Source organism: Elgaria multicarinata, chromosome 7 (genome assembly GCF_023053635.1).
Source record: "Elgaria multicarinata webbii isolate HBS135686 ecotype San Diego chromosome 7, rElgMul1.1.pri, whole genome shotgun sequence".
NCBI lineage: Eukaryota > Metazoa > Chordata > Lepidosauria > Squamata > Anguidae > Elgaria > Elgaria multicarinata.
The window spans coordinates 88485529-88504309 of record NC_086177.1 but is presented as its reverse complement, the minus strand read 5'-3'; the positions used below and the strand labels follow the sequence as shown (position 1 = coordinate 88504309).

The 18781-nt window shown below is 40.7% G+C and overlaps 1 protein-coding gene across 1 annotated transcript; it reads left to right on the top strand.

Annotated features, from left to right (window-relative positions):
* On the top strand, positions 1 to 18726 carry RRM2B (ribonucleotide reductase regulatory TP53 inducible subunit M2B). The gene is made up of 9 exons (XM_063129901.1): positions 1 to 75; positions 718 to 873; positions 4436 to 4552; positions 6057 to 6190; positions 8056 to 8150; positions 10391 to 10524; positions 11120 to 11224; positions 13589 to 13702; positions 17650 to 18726. Exons 1-9 carry the CDS (start codon positions 16 to 18, stop codon positions 17800 to 17802), a joined length of 1068 nt encoding a protein of 355 aa, XP_062985971.1. The 5' UTR covers positions 1 to 15; the 3' UTR covers positions 17803 to 18726.
* Positions 18727 to 18781: the final 55 nt, after the last annotated feature.

Genomic DNA, 18781 nt, shown 5'->3' with positions numbered 1-18781 from the left:
GCCGTGTTGCCCGCCATGAGCGAGTGCCGGGGCTGCCCTGCGTCGTGCGGAGCTGCTAGGCCGGAGAGTGACGAGGTGAGCGAGCGCGGCGCCATCGTCGCACTCCTGCCTTCAAGGGGCTGGGGTGATGCGCATTGGTGCGTAGCACCGGTCCGAGGTTGGATGCGCTACGCGGGAGTAAGTGCCGTTGAATGGCGTGGCGCTTATTTCCGAGTAAACACGTTCAGGAAACGCGCAGAAGCTAAAGGGGCGCGCGCGGATATATAGGCGCACCTTTTCCCGGGAATGAGGCCCGTTGCACTCTGCGGCGCTTCCAAGTAAACGCGCACAGGATCGAGCCCCAGCACACCCCCCCCCCCGGTCCCCAATTCCCCTTCAAAGCACGTCGTGTGTGGTGTAGAAAACCTCAAGCTAAAACGGTTGTATACTAGTCTCGGCGGACTGCACAGGTGTTGATGCTATGCTCACACTCAGTGAACCACTCAGGGCACTGAGGTTTGGCACAGGTGCAATGAATGTATATCTGAATATTGTGAAAATTTCCATGCAGGTGAAGTTTTGCTTTTGGATCGAGGGGGGAATAGTTGATGTAATCATGCTGTTTAGATCTGTAGGTTTTGCCAGGATCCATCCAAACAGTTCTTAAATAAAGGCAAAATAAGGTATGAGGCAACATAGAAAACAGGCACAGTTTGTGATTTGTTGCTCTTACTTTAGAAGCTGTCCTTAGATGGTGTTGAAAATGGCTTAAAATCAAGTGAGGAGCCTCTTTTAAGAAAGAACCCTCGTCGATTTGTCATCTTCCCAATCCAGTATCCTGACATATGGAAAATGTATAAGAAGGCACAAGCTTCCTTCTGGACAGCGGAAGAAGTGAGTAACATGTAGGGCTCTGTGTGTGCTCCATATTCTCTATAGAGGAACATAGATTCTGCAGTTCAAATAAAACATGCAAATGAGGCAAATTTATATATATGCTTGCTTTATGTAACGCAAACCCCATTTTCAAGATTTCTGAAACATTTCGGGACAGAGTAGGAGAATAAAAAGAAAGAAAACATCTAGGACAGGGCTGAGCAGAAGGTGGATTGGGATGTACATCTGGGTGAATATGCAATAGATTTGGTAATAGTATAACAACAACTACTATTACCAAAAGCTTAATCCTATGTAAGTTTAGATAGAAAAAAGTCCTACAACTCCCAGCATTCCCCAGGCAGCCATACACAAAAGTTGCAGGATGTGTGTGTGTGTGTGTAAGAACCAAAGTACTTCAGTTTTGCCTTTAATACCATTCCCTCAAGTGAGCAGTCTGGCTTTATTTCCTGGAGTATGGACTGGTTTGATCTTCTTGCAGTCCAAGGCACTCTCAGAATTTTCCTCCAACACCACAGTTCAAAAGCATCTATCTTCCTTCGCTCAGCTTTCCTTATGGTCCAGCTCTCGCAGCCGTAGGTTACTACGGGGAATACCATTGCTTTAACTATGCGGACCTCTGTTGTCAGTGTGGTGTCTCTGCTCTTAACTATTTGGAGAGCCATGCTGGATCAGAGGGTCCATCTAGTCCCGCATGTGTGAACAGAATGACTAGATGGACTCTTGGTCTGATCCAGCATGACTTTTCTTAGGTTCTTAATCCTATGCATATTAAGAAAGAAAAAAGTCCTACAACTTTTTTGGATGGATAGCTGGAAATTGCTGATGATAAGTCAGCAGTCAGCTTTTACAAGCTGACAAGCAAACAGAAACCCCAAGCCAGCCCCTGCTCATATGACCTGCATGAGCAGTGTTGGAGCTGTAAACTTACATGACTTGGCTCCTCTGTTTTTTTAAAAAAGTGTTCCTGTGCTCAGAAGTGAAAGGTTGATCTTGCATGAATCAGTGTCTTTGACTTTACACTACTCACATGAGCAGGGTTCTTTTCCCACCCTGCCATTTTTTGACCAAAGCTGGCATCTAATCAGCTTCCATTCTAATAGTGCAATCCTATACATGTCTTCTCAGAAGTAAGTCCCATTGAGTTCAGTGGGGCTTACTCCCAGGTCAGTGTGTGCAGGATTGCAGTTTAAGTGTGGCTAGGCATGGCTATCTATTTTCTCTATCAAGGTAAGGCAAATTCCCTACAAGTAATGCTGGCCTGGGTGACTTGTATGCATTATAATAATGAAAATTTACCTATTTGGCAGAATTAATTTGTTTCTACTTTTTATTTTATGTTTGTTATGAGTCATTTTTCATCAACCCCCCCCCCCCCCCGGCCTCTAATTGAATGTCAAAACGCAATAAAAATGATAAAATAACCATTACAAGCCATCAAATAAAATAAGAAAAGCAGCAGAGCAAAACAAAACACTGAAAAATAAATTGTGAATAAGTGCCAAAGTCCCCATGACCCCTAGATATCCTGCTGATCTCCACCTGTAGCTTTTGAGATTTTACCAGACATTGCTCACAACACTTCCAAGCCTGTCCTCTCAGCCTAAAGGGCTAGGAATGTGAATCTTTTTTTAGAAAATGAGTGGCAATTCTCAAGTTGTTGAATTCAATAAATAAGATTACATTGCAATCCCAGAATGCATATGGCCCTGGCCTTGAGGTGAACAAACTGCATGCCAGATAATAAAGCCTAGACTTCTATGGCAGATTCTTTCTATATATACAATCCTAGTAATATGCTCAGTGGACAACCAGAGATTAATTAACTGTGGAAATGACTGGACACCATGGCAAACTCCTTCAGGCAATCTCAAAGATGATCCTGCCCTTTATTTTGCTATGAATCAGGATCCCCATCTCCTAAACTTCTGTAATTTATTGGTTCATATGCTGGAATGTTACGCATAGAACTGGAAGAGACTCAGGGAACTGTGTGTGTGTTTAATTAATCCATTATTTTAAATTATATTTAGCTATATAGCAGAGCGCTAAAGCAGCAGTTTCTGCAGCTGAAACTCTCCCCACAGCCTGAGTTCAATCCCAGCGGAAGCTGGTTTCAGGCAGCCGGCTCGGGTTGACTCAGCCTTCCATCCTCCCGAGGTCGGTAAAATGAGTACCCAGTTAGCTGGGGGAAAGGTAATAACGGCCAGGGAAGGCAACAGCAAACCACCCTGCTATAAGGCCTGCCAAGAAAACGTCAGCAAAAGCTGGTGTCCCTCCAAGAGTCAGTAATGACTCAGTGCTTGCACGAGAGGTTCCTTTCCTTTCCTTTTGAAGGCTTTATTCCTTGAAAAGTGGGATATAATTGTAAGGAAGCGCGGGCAGCGTTCTGGCCAGCATCCACTGGACTTAGCACAGGTCCCAGACAAAGAAGCTCCAAAGCTCACAAAAGTGAGGTTTAAGCCTTTTATTCAGACTATGGGTAGGGTCGATACATGGGGATTAGACTAATAAAATATCATAAAAGCATGCATAGCATAAGAACCCAGTAACAGGCTGAAAAACAATAAAACCTATCATGCCTAACTTATGCCAGGGCAGTTTGCACCTCCCTGCATCGCACATTCCTCTTACCAGCTGACCACCACCAAGATTAGGGAAGGTTCCACTTAAAACCCACTTCTCACTCTTCCCCCTCACTTCTTGGCTTTGTTCTTCGAACTGGTTTCACACCTTCCTCGGACTGCCCGATCGCTCAAGGCCGCTTGACAGATAATGTCCAGTGCTGGCGTCTGTCTTTCCTCCCTCAGCCAGGTGTTATCCCCCCACCCATGTGACCCTGACATTTATGAAACCATAAAAGTTAATTAAAAGAACCCTCTTCCCAAACCACATCACCCATGTGCCCCAACTCAGCATAGTCTACCAACTTTCCCTTACAATAATTACCTCAATAAATAATAATAAAAAGACTCCTAACTTAGGAATGTAGGTAACTATCTTAAACTGAATCACACTATTGGTCCATCTAGCCCAGTAACGTTGACACTGTCTGGCAGCAACTCTTGAAGATTTCAGGCAGGAATTTTTCCTACCCTACTTGGAGATGTCAGGAATTGAACCTGGAACCTTCTGCATGCAAAGCATGTACTCTACCACTGAGCCACAGTCCCTTGTTGTTGCTAGTTTTGCCACAGGCTTGTTACAAGAGTATTTGAATAAGTCATAATCTTTGTTTTCCCCTGTCCACTTGCAAACTCCCTGCCCTACCCTTGTAAATGTCTTTAGGAGAAGCTTATGAAAGTGTGGATAGGGGCGTCCTGTAAGTCAGCCTTTCCCAACCTCTCTAGATGTGTTGTATGAAAACACCCATCATCCCCAGTTGTTTGGTGAAGATGGGAGTTGCCATGCACATCTAGAGGGCACCGTGTTGGGAAAGGATGTTGTAAACTATATCATTTGCTCATTTCCCTCAGTAGTTTTCTTTGTCTTCTAGAGTTAACGAATTGTTACAATATTCAGTTGCAAAGTGTGTGTTTTCTTCTTCTTCCTCACAAAGGTTGACTTATCAAAGGATCTTCCTCACTGGCACAAGCTGAAACCAGAAGAAAAATATTTTATTTCGCATATCCTGGCTTTTTTTGCAGCCAGCGATGGAATTGTGAATGAAAACCTGGTGAGATACATTCTGGGCTGTCTCTCCTGGCCCTTTGCTTTATGTCTTGTTGGCTATTTCAAAGGGGGCAGGGGGTTTAGCAAGTAATCATCCAAATTTCCAAGTCTGGATCTGATAGAGACTGGGTTCAGACAACACGATAACCAATGGTGGTTTAAATAGTCAACGGTTGGTTATTTAACCCAGCATTGGTTATCGTGTTGTGTGAAGGGAACTTTTTAACCAATGGTTAGTTATTTAGCTGAAATAAGCAACTCAAATAATCAGTGCTGTGCAGAGTTGGCTATTTGAACCAACGTTGGATATCGTGTTGTGTGGAGGGCACAGTTGGTTATTTCCTTGGCCATGGTTGGTTATTTCATCACCTACAGAGTCACAAGGGAAGAGTGGTCACAATGGTGGCATGATAGATTTTTGGCAGTGGTGGCTGATCGGATACTAGTGGGAGGAATGAGTGGGGAGAGAAGGCTGGGGAAGAGTGAGTCAACTCAGCATGGACTAATAGTCAACACAATGCTGATCCTAATTCATATCATGGTTGATTATTATCATGTTGTGTGTGGGGTACCCCCAAGATAAACAACTGTCAAATTGATTATTACCCTACAATTGAGTATCGTGTTGTCTGAACACAGTCAGAGAAACCAAATCAGCACAGAAAAGTCAATAAGATATGCGCGCGCACACACACACACACACACACACACACACACACACACGGGGTGGGGTAGCAGACACAACTTGGAGAATCCTCTTCAAATTACTCATGGCTCTTCACTCAAGCAAACAGCTGCTAATCTCCATCGTCATCCTAGATTAAGTAATATCTCCTGGCATTGCAAATGTTAGAAGTCTAGCTCCCTCTTGCATTTTGCCTCAGCTGCAGCAATTTTTTTTATGTGAGGTCCTTCCTAAAGTTGTTTTTATACTTTGCAAACTGTTTTTATACTTCCCTGAGCCTGCTGGTCTTGTGCGTGGATGGTCCACCTAGGCTACATGAGGAGGAGCAGCACTCGGGAAATTGATTTCACTTTTATTCTGTATGATATCAGTGTTTCTGGTGGGCAAACAACTAGAACATTGTTATTTGCCAATAGGGTCTTTGACAGACAATGCAACTATTTCGGGTTCTTAAGGATGAATTCCTACAGGGGTCATAGGAGGCTGCTATATACTGAGTCAGGCCATCTAGCCCAATGTTGTCGACACTGAATGGCTGAAGCTCTCCAAGGTTTCGAACGGGAGTCTTTCCATCCCTTCTTGGAAATGCCAGGGATTGAACTGCAGACCTTCTATGCTCTACCAGTGAACTATGGTCCCTTAATGACTGCAACCCCAAGCAATGACTGGGGAGAGGCTATGACTCAGTTGTAGAAAAGCTGCATTGCATGCCGAAGGTCTGTTGCCTGGGAATTGCTCCCAATGTGAGGGTTTTCAGTAATTGCAATTGAGTCACTGAGGGATGTATATGTGTGAATTATCTCTGGCTTTCTTTCATTGGCAGGTAGAGCGTTTTAGCCAAGAAGTGCAGGTCCCAGAAGCTCGTTGTTTCTATGGGTTCCAGATACTAATAGAAAATGTTCACTCAGAGATGTACAGTTTATTAATAGACACTTACATCAGGGATCCTGAGAAAAGGTAATCGCCGTAAGTATTTCCTCAATCGAGAGGATTTGTGTATTGGCTTTGTTCTGTCTATTTATTTATTATATTTTTAGTCTTCCCAACAACCAATGTTCTTTTCATACTGAATGATTCTGGCCTGGTGCAGACGAAACAGGTTTGTCACTTCAAGAACAAGCCACAACAAGCCTGGGCTTGAATCCTCCTCCCTCCCCACGAGAAGGAGATTGGAAGCTTTCACTTTTAAGCAAACACAGTTCCCTGTGACCCCTAAACTTAGGGAATTGTGGTTTGTTTAAAGTTAAACTATAATTAGTGAGAACAAGCCAGATTCAAGCCATGGTTTCAGATCCTGGCTTGTCCTCACTAACCGTAGCTTAAACAACCACTGTGGTGAGTTTTAAAGTGCAAGTGGTTGCTTCTAGTCTCATTTTTACTATCATGAAAGTTGGAGAAATTTTAGTCCAAGGCTTGTTGCAGCTTTTTCTCCTATCAGGAAACTATCATTTTCTGTTACGTTTGAACTGGGCCTCTATATTGCTTTGATTAAATTTGAACCAATGTGTGTTCTGGTGCTGAAAAATTAGAAACAAAATTTTCTGCAGGGGTAATCCAAAATTTGAACAAGCTGAAACATTTGATCTGTATAAATTATACAAATTAAGATCATTTGCATACAATGGTTTATTTTGCATAATTGTGTTTTTGCTAATCATGGGTAGGGTCAATGAGCTATGTTGGGCACTGGAGCCCTGCGCCTTGATGTGTCTACAAATTTACTCAGCCCCAGCTATTTCTCTGAACTTCTGACGTTCTGACGTATATTTTCAAGGCTCATCTTTGCCAGTAGCGTGGACTAGAAGCATGATTTTTAAAATAAAATGAAAATTGAGATTTTGGAATGCTGAATTCTGCACTAACCACCAAATTTCATACAGCACTTAATGCCAAATCCCAGAATACATACAGCCCAGAATAAAGTTATGTGAACCTTATAAACATTCTTAAAATATAAGTTAAAAGACTGAGTTTCATTGATGATAAAGACTGAAAATGTGTCTTGCTATGGTGATAGGATGGAATAAAGAATAACATTTTCCATGGAAGAACTGGATGTTTGGTTTGTATGAGGTCATGTAGTCATAGAAGAATACTTGGGAGTCCTGGTTTCTGTTCTCTCCCTTGGCCAGCTCACATGCCATTTTTGAAGTGGAACAGTCACCAAGGGGTGATGATTCCCCTCATTATTGATGTACCAAAATGAAATCAGTCTTATCACTCATGTTGTAATTCACTCAAAAATCACTCGTGTTGAAATGAATTAATATCCCATTATAGTTTGAGGGCAGAGTTTGAAAAAAAAGATCCACTTGTTTCTTAATGCTCTACAAAATACAAACAGACTATTTTTCTGTGTGTGTACTTTCAGAAGACCATTTAGGGTACAATCCTATGCTTGTAGGATTCCTTTCTGTTTATATGACTCCCAGCATTCCCCATGCTGGCTGGGGAGTCGCATGACTTTTCTGTCATAGGGTTGCACCCTAAATCATGTATCTGTTGGGAAAGGATGGTGTTGTTTATGGCTGACTCTCCCATCTCCAACATGATTGTGTGAAGTGCTCCTATTTGCTTTGGTTAGACTGCAAACCCTCCAGGGTAGGCACTGTATATTTACATCAGCCATTCCTGACCTGGTACACACCAGATATGTTGGACTACAACTCGCACCATCCCCATGGTGGCTGGGGATGTTGGGAATTGTAGTCCCAACACATCTGGAGGGCACCAGGTTGGGAAAGGCTGATGGACCTAGAATCCATCTCACTGCAGTGATACTGTGCCTCAGATATTTACCATGTTTTGGTTTGTTTTTCCAGGGAATTCCTATTTAATGCTATTGAAACAATGCCACATGTCAAGAAGAAAGCAGACTGGGCACTGAGATGGATAACAGACAGGGAAGCCACTTTTGGTAGGTGGCTTCTGAATAGCGTACTTCCAATGCATGTGCTCTAGATGAAGTGGGAGTAGCTGATGTGTATGAATGAGTTTGTTTGTTTGTTGTTTATTTGTTAAATTTATTTTCACTTTTTCTCTTAAGCAGTAAATGTAAAGGAAGCACAACACAAAGTTCTGAGTAGGTGGTACATTATTCCTGCAAGGCTTCACCTAATATATTCAAATTATAGTCAATATTGTTGGAAGGGGTGTGGTCAGATTGGTTCACATTTTCATCTCTGATGAAAATGTTCTACAGTGCAGGAACTCTGGACACATGGCTACTGATTACTGTCAAGAATTTCTTCACATTAGACCACTGGTAACTCCTGAAGCACTGCTTCTTCCACTTTTTGAACCTAATGGTCCTGGATCCCTGCATAAAGTTCTTCTTAGGCAATTATAAACAGCTGCAAAGTCATGTATAGCATGTAATTGGAAGTCTCCAGATCAGCCAACTAAGGAGCAATGGGTTGATAACATTTGGGAGATTATGGCTATGTATAAAGTTACCCAGCAAGTGCAGAATGTAAAAAATCTTAACTTTAAAAAAAATATGGTTTCCATCTATTTCATATGTTGAAACTCTTCAAACTTTTGATCAAATTCCAGCCACGTACAGTTGCCTATATTTTTTTCTGACTAAAACACAAATGTGCAGAAAATAACACACACTCACACACTCTGCTTTATACCTTGTATTTTTACTCTTTCATTAGGTATGGCGCTCCTACTTAGACTAGTTTGCTGTAGATTTCCATAAGCATATTATTTCTAGACTAAGAATTATAATTAATGAATTCCTTTGTTTCTTTAGTTATCTTCATTTATTATTATGTGTGTTCTTTTTCTTCATTTTGTTGCCTTTATTTTGTTAACTTTATTTCAAAATAAAATTAAATTAAAAAGGATCCCCCAGGAGGCAAATTGGCAACAGTACTTTTACCATTTGAAACATACATGAGAGAGCAATACAGTAATAGTTAAGCGAGATGCAGAAGGATACATTCTGCTGTATTTCTTTGCGAGCAAAACTGGGCAAAATATTTTACCACACTTTGATTTAATACTTAGAAGGGTTAAATCAAACTTGACCAAGTTGTGCTGGGTCCTTCTCCATGGTGTCACCCACCTTATGGGGAACACCCCCCCCCCCAGTATTTAGGAGGCACCAACTATGGTGTGTTTTAGGTGCCTGTTAAAGACCCATTTCTTACCCAGGCCTTCCCCTGTATAATTGTGCTGCCTGTTTAGTTTGTTTAGTACTTATTGAACAATTAGTTTTGGTTTTTTTTAAATTAAACATTTTAAGTGATGGTGTTTTGAGTGCTATTTACGAAATTGAGTGTTTCGAATGTAATTCTCTTTTACATTGGTGAAACTGGAAGACCTCTCCTGAAAAGATATAAGGAGCATTTGGCTGATATTCACGCATAATGAAACACATGCCGATAGTGAAGATCTGTGTGCTAGCAATTGAACGGAGCCTCCAGAAGAGAAAGATTATGGAGGCAACGTTTACTGATCAGCTGAAACTCAATATTATCGTGAAGAATGAGATGGAACAAGTGTTGGTGTTTATTAATGCAGTCTGATTGGCTGTTGAATACAGGTGCTGGCTGTTAATCTGGGCTGGGGTTGTATGTTGAAATATTTCACATTTTTAAAATCTGTTCAATTTTTTTTAAAAAAATCTATAAATTTATAAACTGGATGTGTGTTGTTGGTTATTTGTTTTGTTTTTGATGTCCATTTATTTATTGCATTTGCCACATAGCCAAAGCTCTCTGGGCGGTTTACAAAAGTTAAAAACAGTAAACTTTAAAACAAATATACAAATTTTAAAAGCATAAAAACAGCTATTCTGGGGTCCATTAAAAACAAACAAACTCAGCATATGTTGTTAAATGCTGTTATATGGTTCAAATCCCAACTTAGTCCATTGGATGACCTTGGACAAGTCACTCTTTCTCCCTATAACCTACCTCACAGGGTGGTTGTGAGCATAAAGTGGGATACCCCCATATATTCTGTTCTGGGCTGTTTTGTATTTATTATGATGTATTTTAATTTTTGGCTTTGTAAATCGCTTAGGGGTATTTCATGGATGTGGTAAGTAGTATAGAACTTGACTAAATAGATAAACTTGAGGAGGGGTTGTGAATTGTATGACTAACTGATACTGTGTTCCCCCCTTCTTTTTTTTTGAAATAGGGTTGAGAGTGGTTGCTTTTGCCGCTGTCGAAGGAATCTTCTTCTCTGGGGCTTTTGCGGCTATATTTTGGCTCAAGAAAAGAGGGCTGATGCCAGGACTCACTTTCTCCAATGAGCTTATTAGTAGAGATGAAGTAAGGTGTGGGGGGAATATTTAAAATAAGGCTACGTGTGGTACTTTAAAAGCAAAACTGTCCGAATAAAAGATAGTTATAGGATATAGCTAGTTAGAATAGATAAGGCGAGAGAGCAGGTAATTCTCAAATGGATAATCCCTATAAAAATAGGATATCCTGACTGGACAAATGTATTTTCAAGAGGTATTTGTAATTCACCACAGTTTCCGCCTAATGTGGGAGAGCATTCCAGAGTGGGGTGCCAGTTCCGAGAATGCCCTGTTGTACACTGGGACGACTAACAAGGTCTCCTCAAAAGATTTCAGGAGTTGTTTTGGTGTATATAGGGCAAGGTGGTCAGCTCGGTATCCTGGCCCGGAGTGGTTTAACCATTGCAGTTATTTTAATGCAGGTGAAATGTGTGTATAGCTAGGTGCTCCACTGAGCATCCTAGTTGCTGCTACTAGCTGTAGCATCTGAGCCAAGCACAAGGACATAGATAGTTAGAATAAATAATCTGAGAGAGCAGGTAGTTCTCATATGAATATTTTGGTTGCTTGCTTTGAGAAGTTAAGTGAGGGTCTTTAATTCTTATTCTGCTGGCATTTTTCAGGGCCTCCATTGTGACTTTGCTTGCCTGATGTTTCGGTATTTAGTGAATAAACCATCGGAGGAAAGAGTCAAAGAGATAATTGTCAATGCAGTTGAAATTGAGCAGGTGAGCAAATGAGACTTCTTTTCTACTCAACTTCAAAAGTAAAATGCATGATTTACTTCATTTTCACATCAGTCATGGTTTGTGGCTTACGTTGCTTCAAGACAGACATTAGGAAGGTCCATCTGATTTGGTGGGCCTGACATGCAGAAGGCACTGGAGGCTGTATTGATCACTGCTGGTCTAAATTTGAGCAAAGGAACCAGACTTTGGACCTGTTCAGACATCAAGCTAAGCCGTGGTTTGGCCACTAAACCTTTTGCAGCAAATAGTGAGCATGTATAAACTGTAGTTATGTAGCCACCATGGTTAGGAATGGTTGATCCGACACTCTAAGTCATAATGTTTAGTTCAAAATGCTTAACCACCGTGGCTTAGCGTGTCGTCTGAACAGGGTCTTTGTGTCTGACAAGTTGCATCATCTGTGGATTAAAGCTAGCTATGAAAGGGAGTAATTGCTTTATAACTTTTGCTTCCCTTTATGTAATTTGAACAAGAAATGCTTTATCAATGTAAAAATGAAAGCTGGTTCATGTGTTGAGGTTTCCATGTTGCAGCTGTTACTATCTGGGATAATCCAGTCACTTGTTTTGAAAGACTTTATTGGATTTTATAGTACAGAAATGTACATGCAATGTATGTTGCAAATGAGTAAAAGTAAACCAAATGACATTGATGAGATGTGTGTAAGGTTTTGCTTCTCTTATCAATAAAAAAGTAAATCAATTTTCTACGTACCTTTTAATATTCAATGTGCCTTCCTAGACATAGTAGCATACCCAGTGATTTGATGATTGTCTTAACTCTCCAATATTTGGAGTCTGATATTTGGAATAAATAATTCTCCTGCTGACCTTCAAAGCTCTTCACGGTCTAGCTCCTGCCTATCTCTCCTCTCTCATCTCACACTATCGCCCCGCTCGTGCTCTCCGCTCCTCTGATGCCATGCTTCTCGCCTGCCCAAGGACCTCCACTTCCCTTACTCGGCTTCGTCCTTTTTCTTCTGCCGCCCCTTACGCCTGGAACGCTCTTCCAGAACACTTGAGAACTACAAACTCAATCACTGCTTTTAAAACTCAGCTAAAAACTTTTCTTTTCCCTATAGCCTTCAAATATTGAGTTTGTTCTGACTCTATACTGTTAGCTTCACCCTACCCGGTGCCTGTTTACACTTCCCTGTGCCTGTTTGCTTTCTCCTTCCCTCTTTATTGTTTACTACAACTTATTAGATTGTAAGCCTATGCGGCAGGGTCTTGCTATTTACTGTGTTATCTGTACAGCACCATGTACATTGATGGTGCTATATAAATAAATAATAATAATAATAATAATGCTATATAGGCATTGAACATTTTTTTTAAAATTCTTGGAATAGGTAAAAATGAACACTGGGGTGGTGGTTCTAATTTAATTTTAAACCCTGTAATTTTTCTATTGTCACTGCTTATACTATTCTAAAAAAGATTTGTAAGTGGAGCTTTTGCAGAGCAGTCCACCATGAGGTTCAGTGTCTTCTCACCCCTGTTTGATGTTTAAGAAACCTAATTCCTCACTTTCCTTTGCTGTTTTTATTTTGTTTCTTTCCATTGCTCCCAGTGTCTATCCCTGGCAACCTCAGGCAGGGATGGAAAAACTCCTGCCTGAAACCTTGGAGAGCCGCTGTCAGTCAGTGTTAACTTCAGCTCCCAGAAACCCCTGCCAGCATGGCCAGTGGCCAAGAATGCTGGCACTTGAAGTCCATAACATCTGGCAATCTACTTTCTGCCCATCTGATCTAGCTTACATTAGGCAAATAAAAAAAATATTTGTTGGTGATGGACATTTACAATGGACTGGCTAACATTTTTAAATTTCTATTTACTATATTTCACCAGGCATACACTAAATTCTGGGTGGCATACACGGTCCCTTTCCCTTTATCCTCACAACAACCCCATAGGGAAAGTTAGACTAAGTGTTAGTGATTGGCCCAAGATCACCCAATGAGCATTGTGGCTGAGTGGGAATTTGATCTTAGATCCTAGTTTAAGACACTAACTCAACCTTCACCAACCTGTTGCCTTTAGGTATTTTGGGCTATATCTCCTAGAATTCCTGAGTGTTGGCTGGGACGGATGGGCCATGCAGTCCAAAACGTTTGGAGGACACCAAGTTTTAGAAGGCTACTTTAACCACTACATGATTGGCTCACTTCTCTAGGCTCACTTCTCCAGGTCTGTGTGGTAGTTCACACGTGTTGTAATAGCTTCAACATGGCACCATTTAAAGTAGCCTTTGTGTAAACATATTAATCTGCCTGGGAGGTTACTTCCGAGAAGCTGGCATTGTGTTCCTCCTTAAAAGTTTCACTTTTTTCTAATATTGCAGGAGTTTTTGACTGAGGCCTTACCAGTTGGCTTGATTGGAATGAATTGCATTCTGATGAAACAATATATTGAGTTTGTGGCAGATAGGTTACTTCTGGAATTAGGTTTCTCTAAGGTAAGGTCATTCAGGAAAGTATCTTCATTTATTATTAATCTATAGTAAGTCTGCATCAATCATCTATTTTAAGACTTTGCCTGAGCTCCATAGTCACCTGAAAATGTATATATCTGTCTATGTGTGTTTATACCTTTAAAAAAGAAGTATATTTTGGTTTTCTTTGCAAATTAATCTTACAAATTACTTCACAACATGAGTTTGATATTTATTCTGAAAATTTATAGACCACCTTTCCGCAGGAAAAAAACAATGCTCAGAGCGGCTTAGGTAATTAATAGAAGCATTAAAAAATAAGTTAAAAGCAATAATAAAAGAAATAACAGCAGTAGATTAAAGCCAACTAAAATATCTGCCAGCCATTAAAATCAAACCAGGCAAACTAACCTCTTGTCTGAATAAAAATAGTCTTAGGTAGGTGGTAGAAGATAGGCAGAAGGGGGCCAAACAGATCTTCTGAGGAAGGTGCACCAACAGATTGGTTGAACCTGCTAGAAATTCTATATGGCTTTGACTTATCCACATTCTTCCACAGAACATGCAAAGCTGGACAACTGTATGTGAGTTTATTTTGAACCACTGTGAAAAGAGCAGGGCCATTCAGATGTTGGCTTTATATGAACTAGCCCTGAGAAACCTTGGTCAACTGTGTTCCCTTCTTCCTCCCTCTCATGCACCACAGTTCCTACTTCTATTTCTTGCTTCTTTGCAAACCGTTGTCTATTGTATTATGCAGGCCAGAATTGTGTAAACCAGAATTGCCTGCCAGAATTGCCCGCCTATTCAAAGAGAAAAAGAGATGGCATTCCTTACTCTGATCATAGGCAAAGGCCTAGAATAATTCTGTGTTCAGCTCAATTTTGTCACGAGCAAACATTGCCAAGCTTTTCTACATTTTCCGCAGTTATTTATCAAGTTCTTGATTTTTCTTAATGTTGATTAAATTGTTTAGATACGTGTGTGTGTGTGTGTGGTCTGTTTATATGTTTGTATGTGAATGGTTTTATATACTATGTATAATGTAATTTCAATTTTTAATTTTGGTAAGTCAACCGGAGAGCGTAGGCTATCAGGCGGTATAGAAAAGTAATGAATAAATAAATGCCACTGGCGATTCTGGTTGTGGGCAATCTAGGTTTCATGCAAACTTAGTTTTCCTGGTTCAGATGAAGAAGTAAGAAGCTAGTTTGGGAAGAACCAGCCAATTTAGATGCCATCATTATAACAGAAGCTGAAGATGAAGTGTCCAGCAACTCCGTGAGTAGGATTACACTGGATCAGTTTCAGTTGGTGAGTACTGATGATGTGGACAAGCTGCTTGGACGAGTAAGGAAGACAACTTGACCTCTCGATTCTTGTCCTTCTTGGCTGTTCGCCCAGGGAGGAGATGCAGTTAGACTACAACATATTATTAATGCATCTCTCAGGGAGGGGAGTTTTCCACCATGTTTAAAAGTGGTATGGCTGCTTCTAAAAAAGCCCTCCCTGGACCCCCTGGACTTTAATAATTACAGACCAGTATCAAATCTTCCATTTTTGGGCAAGGTGATTGAGAGGGCAGTTGCCTTCCAACTCTAAGCAGTCTTGGATGATACAGATTTTCTAGACCCATTTCAAACCGGCTTTAGGGCGGGATACAGAGTTGAGACAGCTATGGTCACCTTAGTGGACGATCTCCGCATGAGTATTGACAGGGGGAGTGTGTCCCTGCTGGTACTTTTGGACCTTTCAGCGGCTTTTGATACCATTGACCATGGTGTCCTTCTGGAACGCCTGAGGGGGTTGGGAATCGGGGGCACTGTGCTCTGGTGGTTCCGGTCCTACCTCTCAGGTAGATTCCAGATGGTAATGCTTGGGGGTAGTTGCTCCTCAAAAAAGGAGCTGTATGGCGTACCACAAGGTATCCCCAATGCTGTTTAACATCTACATGAAACTGTTGGGAGAGATCATCCGGAGGCATGGGGCGGGGTGCTATCAGTATGCTGATGACACCCAAATATATTTCTCTATGCCTTCAATAACAGCATCAGCTAAGGATAGTGTGTCTCCTCTGAATGAATGGAGGCGGTAATGGGCTGGATGAGGAAAAACAAACTGAAGCTGAATCCAGACAAAACAGAGATACTTGCTGTCAAGGGCTCTGACCTAGGTTTGGAGGTGTGTCAACCACTTCTGGATGGGGCTACACTCCCCCTGAAAGACTGTGTTCGTAGTTTGGGGGTGCTCCTGGATCTATCATTCCAAGTGACAGCCCAGATAGATGCGACGGCCAATAGTGCCTACTATCAGCTTCGGCTGATACGCCAGCTACGCCCCTTCTTAGAGTCAGAAGACCTAAAGACATAGTGCACGCGCTGGTAACCTCAAGGCTTGACTTCTGCAATGCGCTCTACATAGGGCTACCATTGTACCTAGTTTGGAAACTTCAACTAGTTCAAAATATGGCAGCCAGGTTGGTCACCAGTACATCTAGGGGTGAGCATATTACCCCAACATTAAAGTCACTCCACTGGCTGCCAATTAGTTTCCAGGCAAAGTACAAAGTGTTGGTCATTACCTTTAAAGCCCTAAATGGTTTGGGTCCAGGTTACCTGCAGGATCCCCTTCTCCCATATAGTCCACCCTGCACACTCAGGTCCTCTGGGGTGAACTTACTTCAGTCAGCTAAAACTAGGCTGACATCAGTTTCCCAGAGGACCTTTTCTTCTGTCGCTCCCAGATTGTGGAATGGCCTGCCAGAGGAGATTCGTAAAATTAACTCTCTGTGTGATTTTAAGGCAGCTTTAAAGACTAGCCTTTTTCGGCAGGCCTATCCAGATCAATGTAAAATCAAGAATTTTTAAGATGGATTGATTCTGTACTAATGTTGTTCCCCGCCTCGATCCAAAGGGAGAGGCGGGTAAGAAATAAATTTTTATTGTTATTATTATTATTATTATTATTATTATTATTATATTATTATTAATAATAATAATAAAGGCAAGCAGGAAGAGCGTGAGTCAGAGGTTTCTCAGGGCTTGTTCACATAATGTTAAAATATGGTTTGACATGATGTCTAAATGACTCTGGAATGTGGGTTTTCAGATATTAAACTTAGCTTTCATAAAAGCCTTGAATAGTGATTGGGAAAGTGGGAGGGGCAATAGATGTGTAGAAGGAGTGATGTTTATCCAGGAGTAGACATAGGGGAGAAATTAATTTGGTTTGCATTTTAATATGAACCAACCTAATTCATACGTCTTGAACGAATATGCAGACCGGAATGCAATTGAACTTTGCATTGCTGTTTTTCAAGCAAAAATTGGGTACAAAATGAATGCTTCAGGGAAAAAATGCATATGAGGAGGCCTGTGTTAGCAAAAATTGTTTGCAGAATTGTGTATATTAGGGGAAGATGTGTACAAATTGTTGTGTGTACCAATATTCTCAAGTATTTCCATGTTCACTTAATTTATTTTTATGCAAACCGAGGCAGGAACAAACTTGTGCTTGAAAAATGTGAACGCTATAGAAAGAGAAACAGATTAGTCCATCCTTGCTGATAAATTTATGTATTCATTTATTCATTACTTTTCTATACCGCCTCTTTGATTGACTTACCAAAATTAAAAATTGAAATTACATTATACATAGTATATAAAATCATTCACATACATGAAGTACACACAGACCTACACACGTATCTAAACAATTTAATTAACAATAAGAAAAATCGAGGACTTGATAAATAACTGTGGAAAATGTAGAAAAGCTTGGCAATCTTTGCTCGTGACAAAATTGAGCTGGACACAGAATTATTCTAGACCTTTGCCTATGATTAGAGTAAGGAAGGCCATCTCTTTTTCTCCTTGAATAGGCAAACCTTCCAGCAGCTGTCAGAGATTGGTAGGTATATTGCAGTGTCTTGCTCAGGAGCTGTGATTTAATAATAAGTTTGGTTTTCTCAGGTCTTTGAAGTAGAAAACCCTTTTGACTTCATGGAGAACATTTCACTGGAAGGAAAAACCAATTTCTTTGAGAAGAGGGTTTCAGAGTATCAGCGTTTTGCAGTGATGGCTGAAACAAATGATAATGTCTTTACTTTAGATGCTGACTTCTAGCACTCCCTTCTTTGGAAAACGAATCTTGCCAAAATACCCTATCACCACTGATAGCGGCAGAAGATTTTATTTCTTCTACTGAATGTGGAATGTTCTGGGACTATTTTTCCGGCTTCCCACAGTTGATGGATGCTTTTATACAATATATTTATTGCAGGTTACGATGTAAACATTTTGTGTGCGAATCTGTGTGCTCTATATCAACAGTTCCTTCCATGAAATAACACAACTTTTATATTTCTACAGAGTTTAATATCATGACATTTGTGTAAATCTCAGTTGCAAATTATTTCATCCAAAATCCACCATCAGGCAATGTGTTTATTAGAGCAGTAAACTTTGAGTTGAATAAGAGTAATAACAAAAGCCTTAATTGAGTAATAAAATCCCGTTGCTGCTGATTCATTGTGCTGAGTTGCAACCTAGAGGAATGCTCCAGCTTAAGACCCTAGGAAGGGGCCTGCTGAGTCAGACCAAAGGGCTGTGTAGTCCAATGTTCTGTTCCCGTCTTTGCAAACCAGATGCCTATGGGAAGCCCACAAATGGAACAGGAGTGCCATTGGATCAAAATGTATCAAAATGGATGGAAAACAAACTTAAGCTGCCTGTGCATCTTTACCTGGGATAAGCCCTGTGGAACAGAGTGGGACTTACTTCTGAGTAAAGTTGCGTACAGCTGCACTCTTAACATAACCATTCTTAATCAGACCAAAGATCGATCTAATTCAGCATTCTGTTTCCTATAATTGTCAACAACATCAACAAAAACACAGAGAAAATGCTCTCTAGTGCTAGAAAAAGCTATAATAAGGACAACATGTTTCAGAATGAGATTTCCTTCCTCAGGGGCTACAGTTTTAATTTTAACTGTGAAACATTAACATTTTTAAAAGCAAATAAAAGTTATTGTCAAACATGGTTTAAACACAGTTAACATTTAAAGCATATTACAAACAGTAAAACATATATACAAAATTGT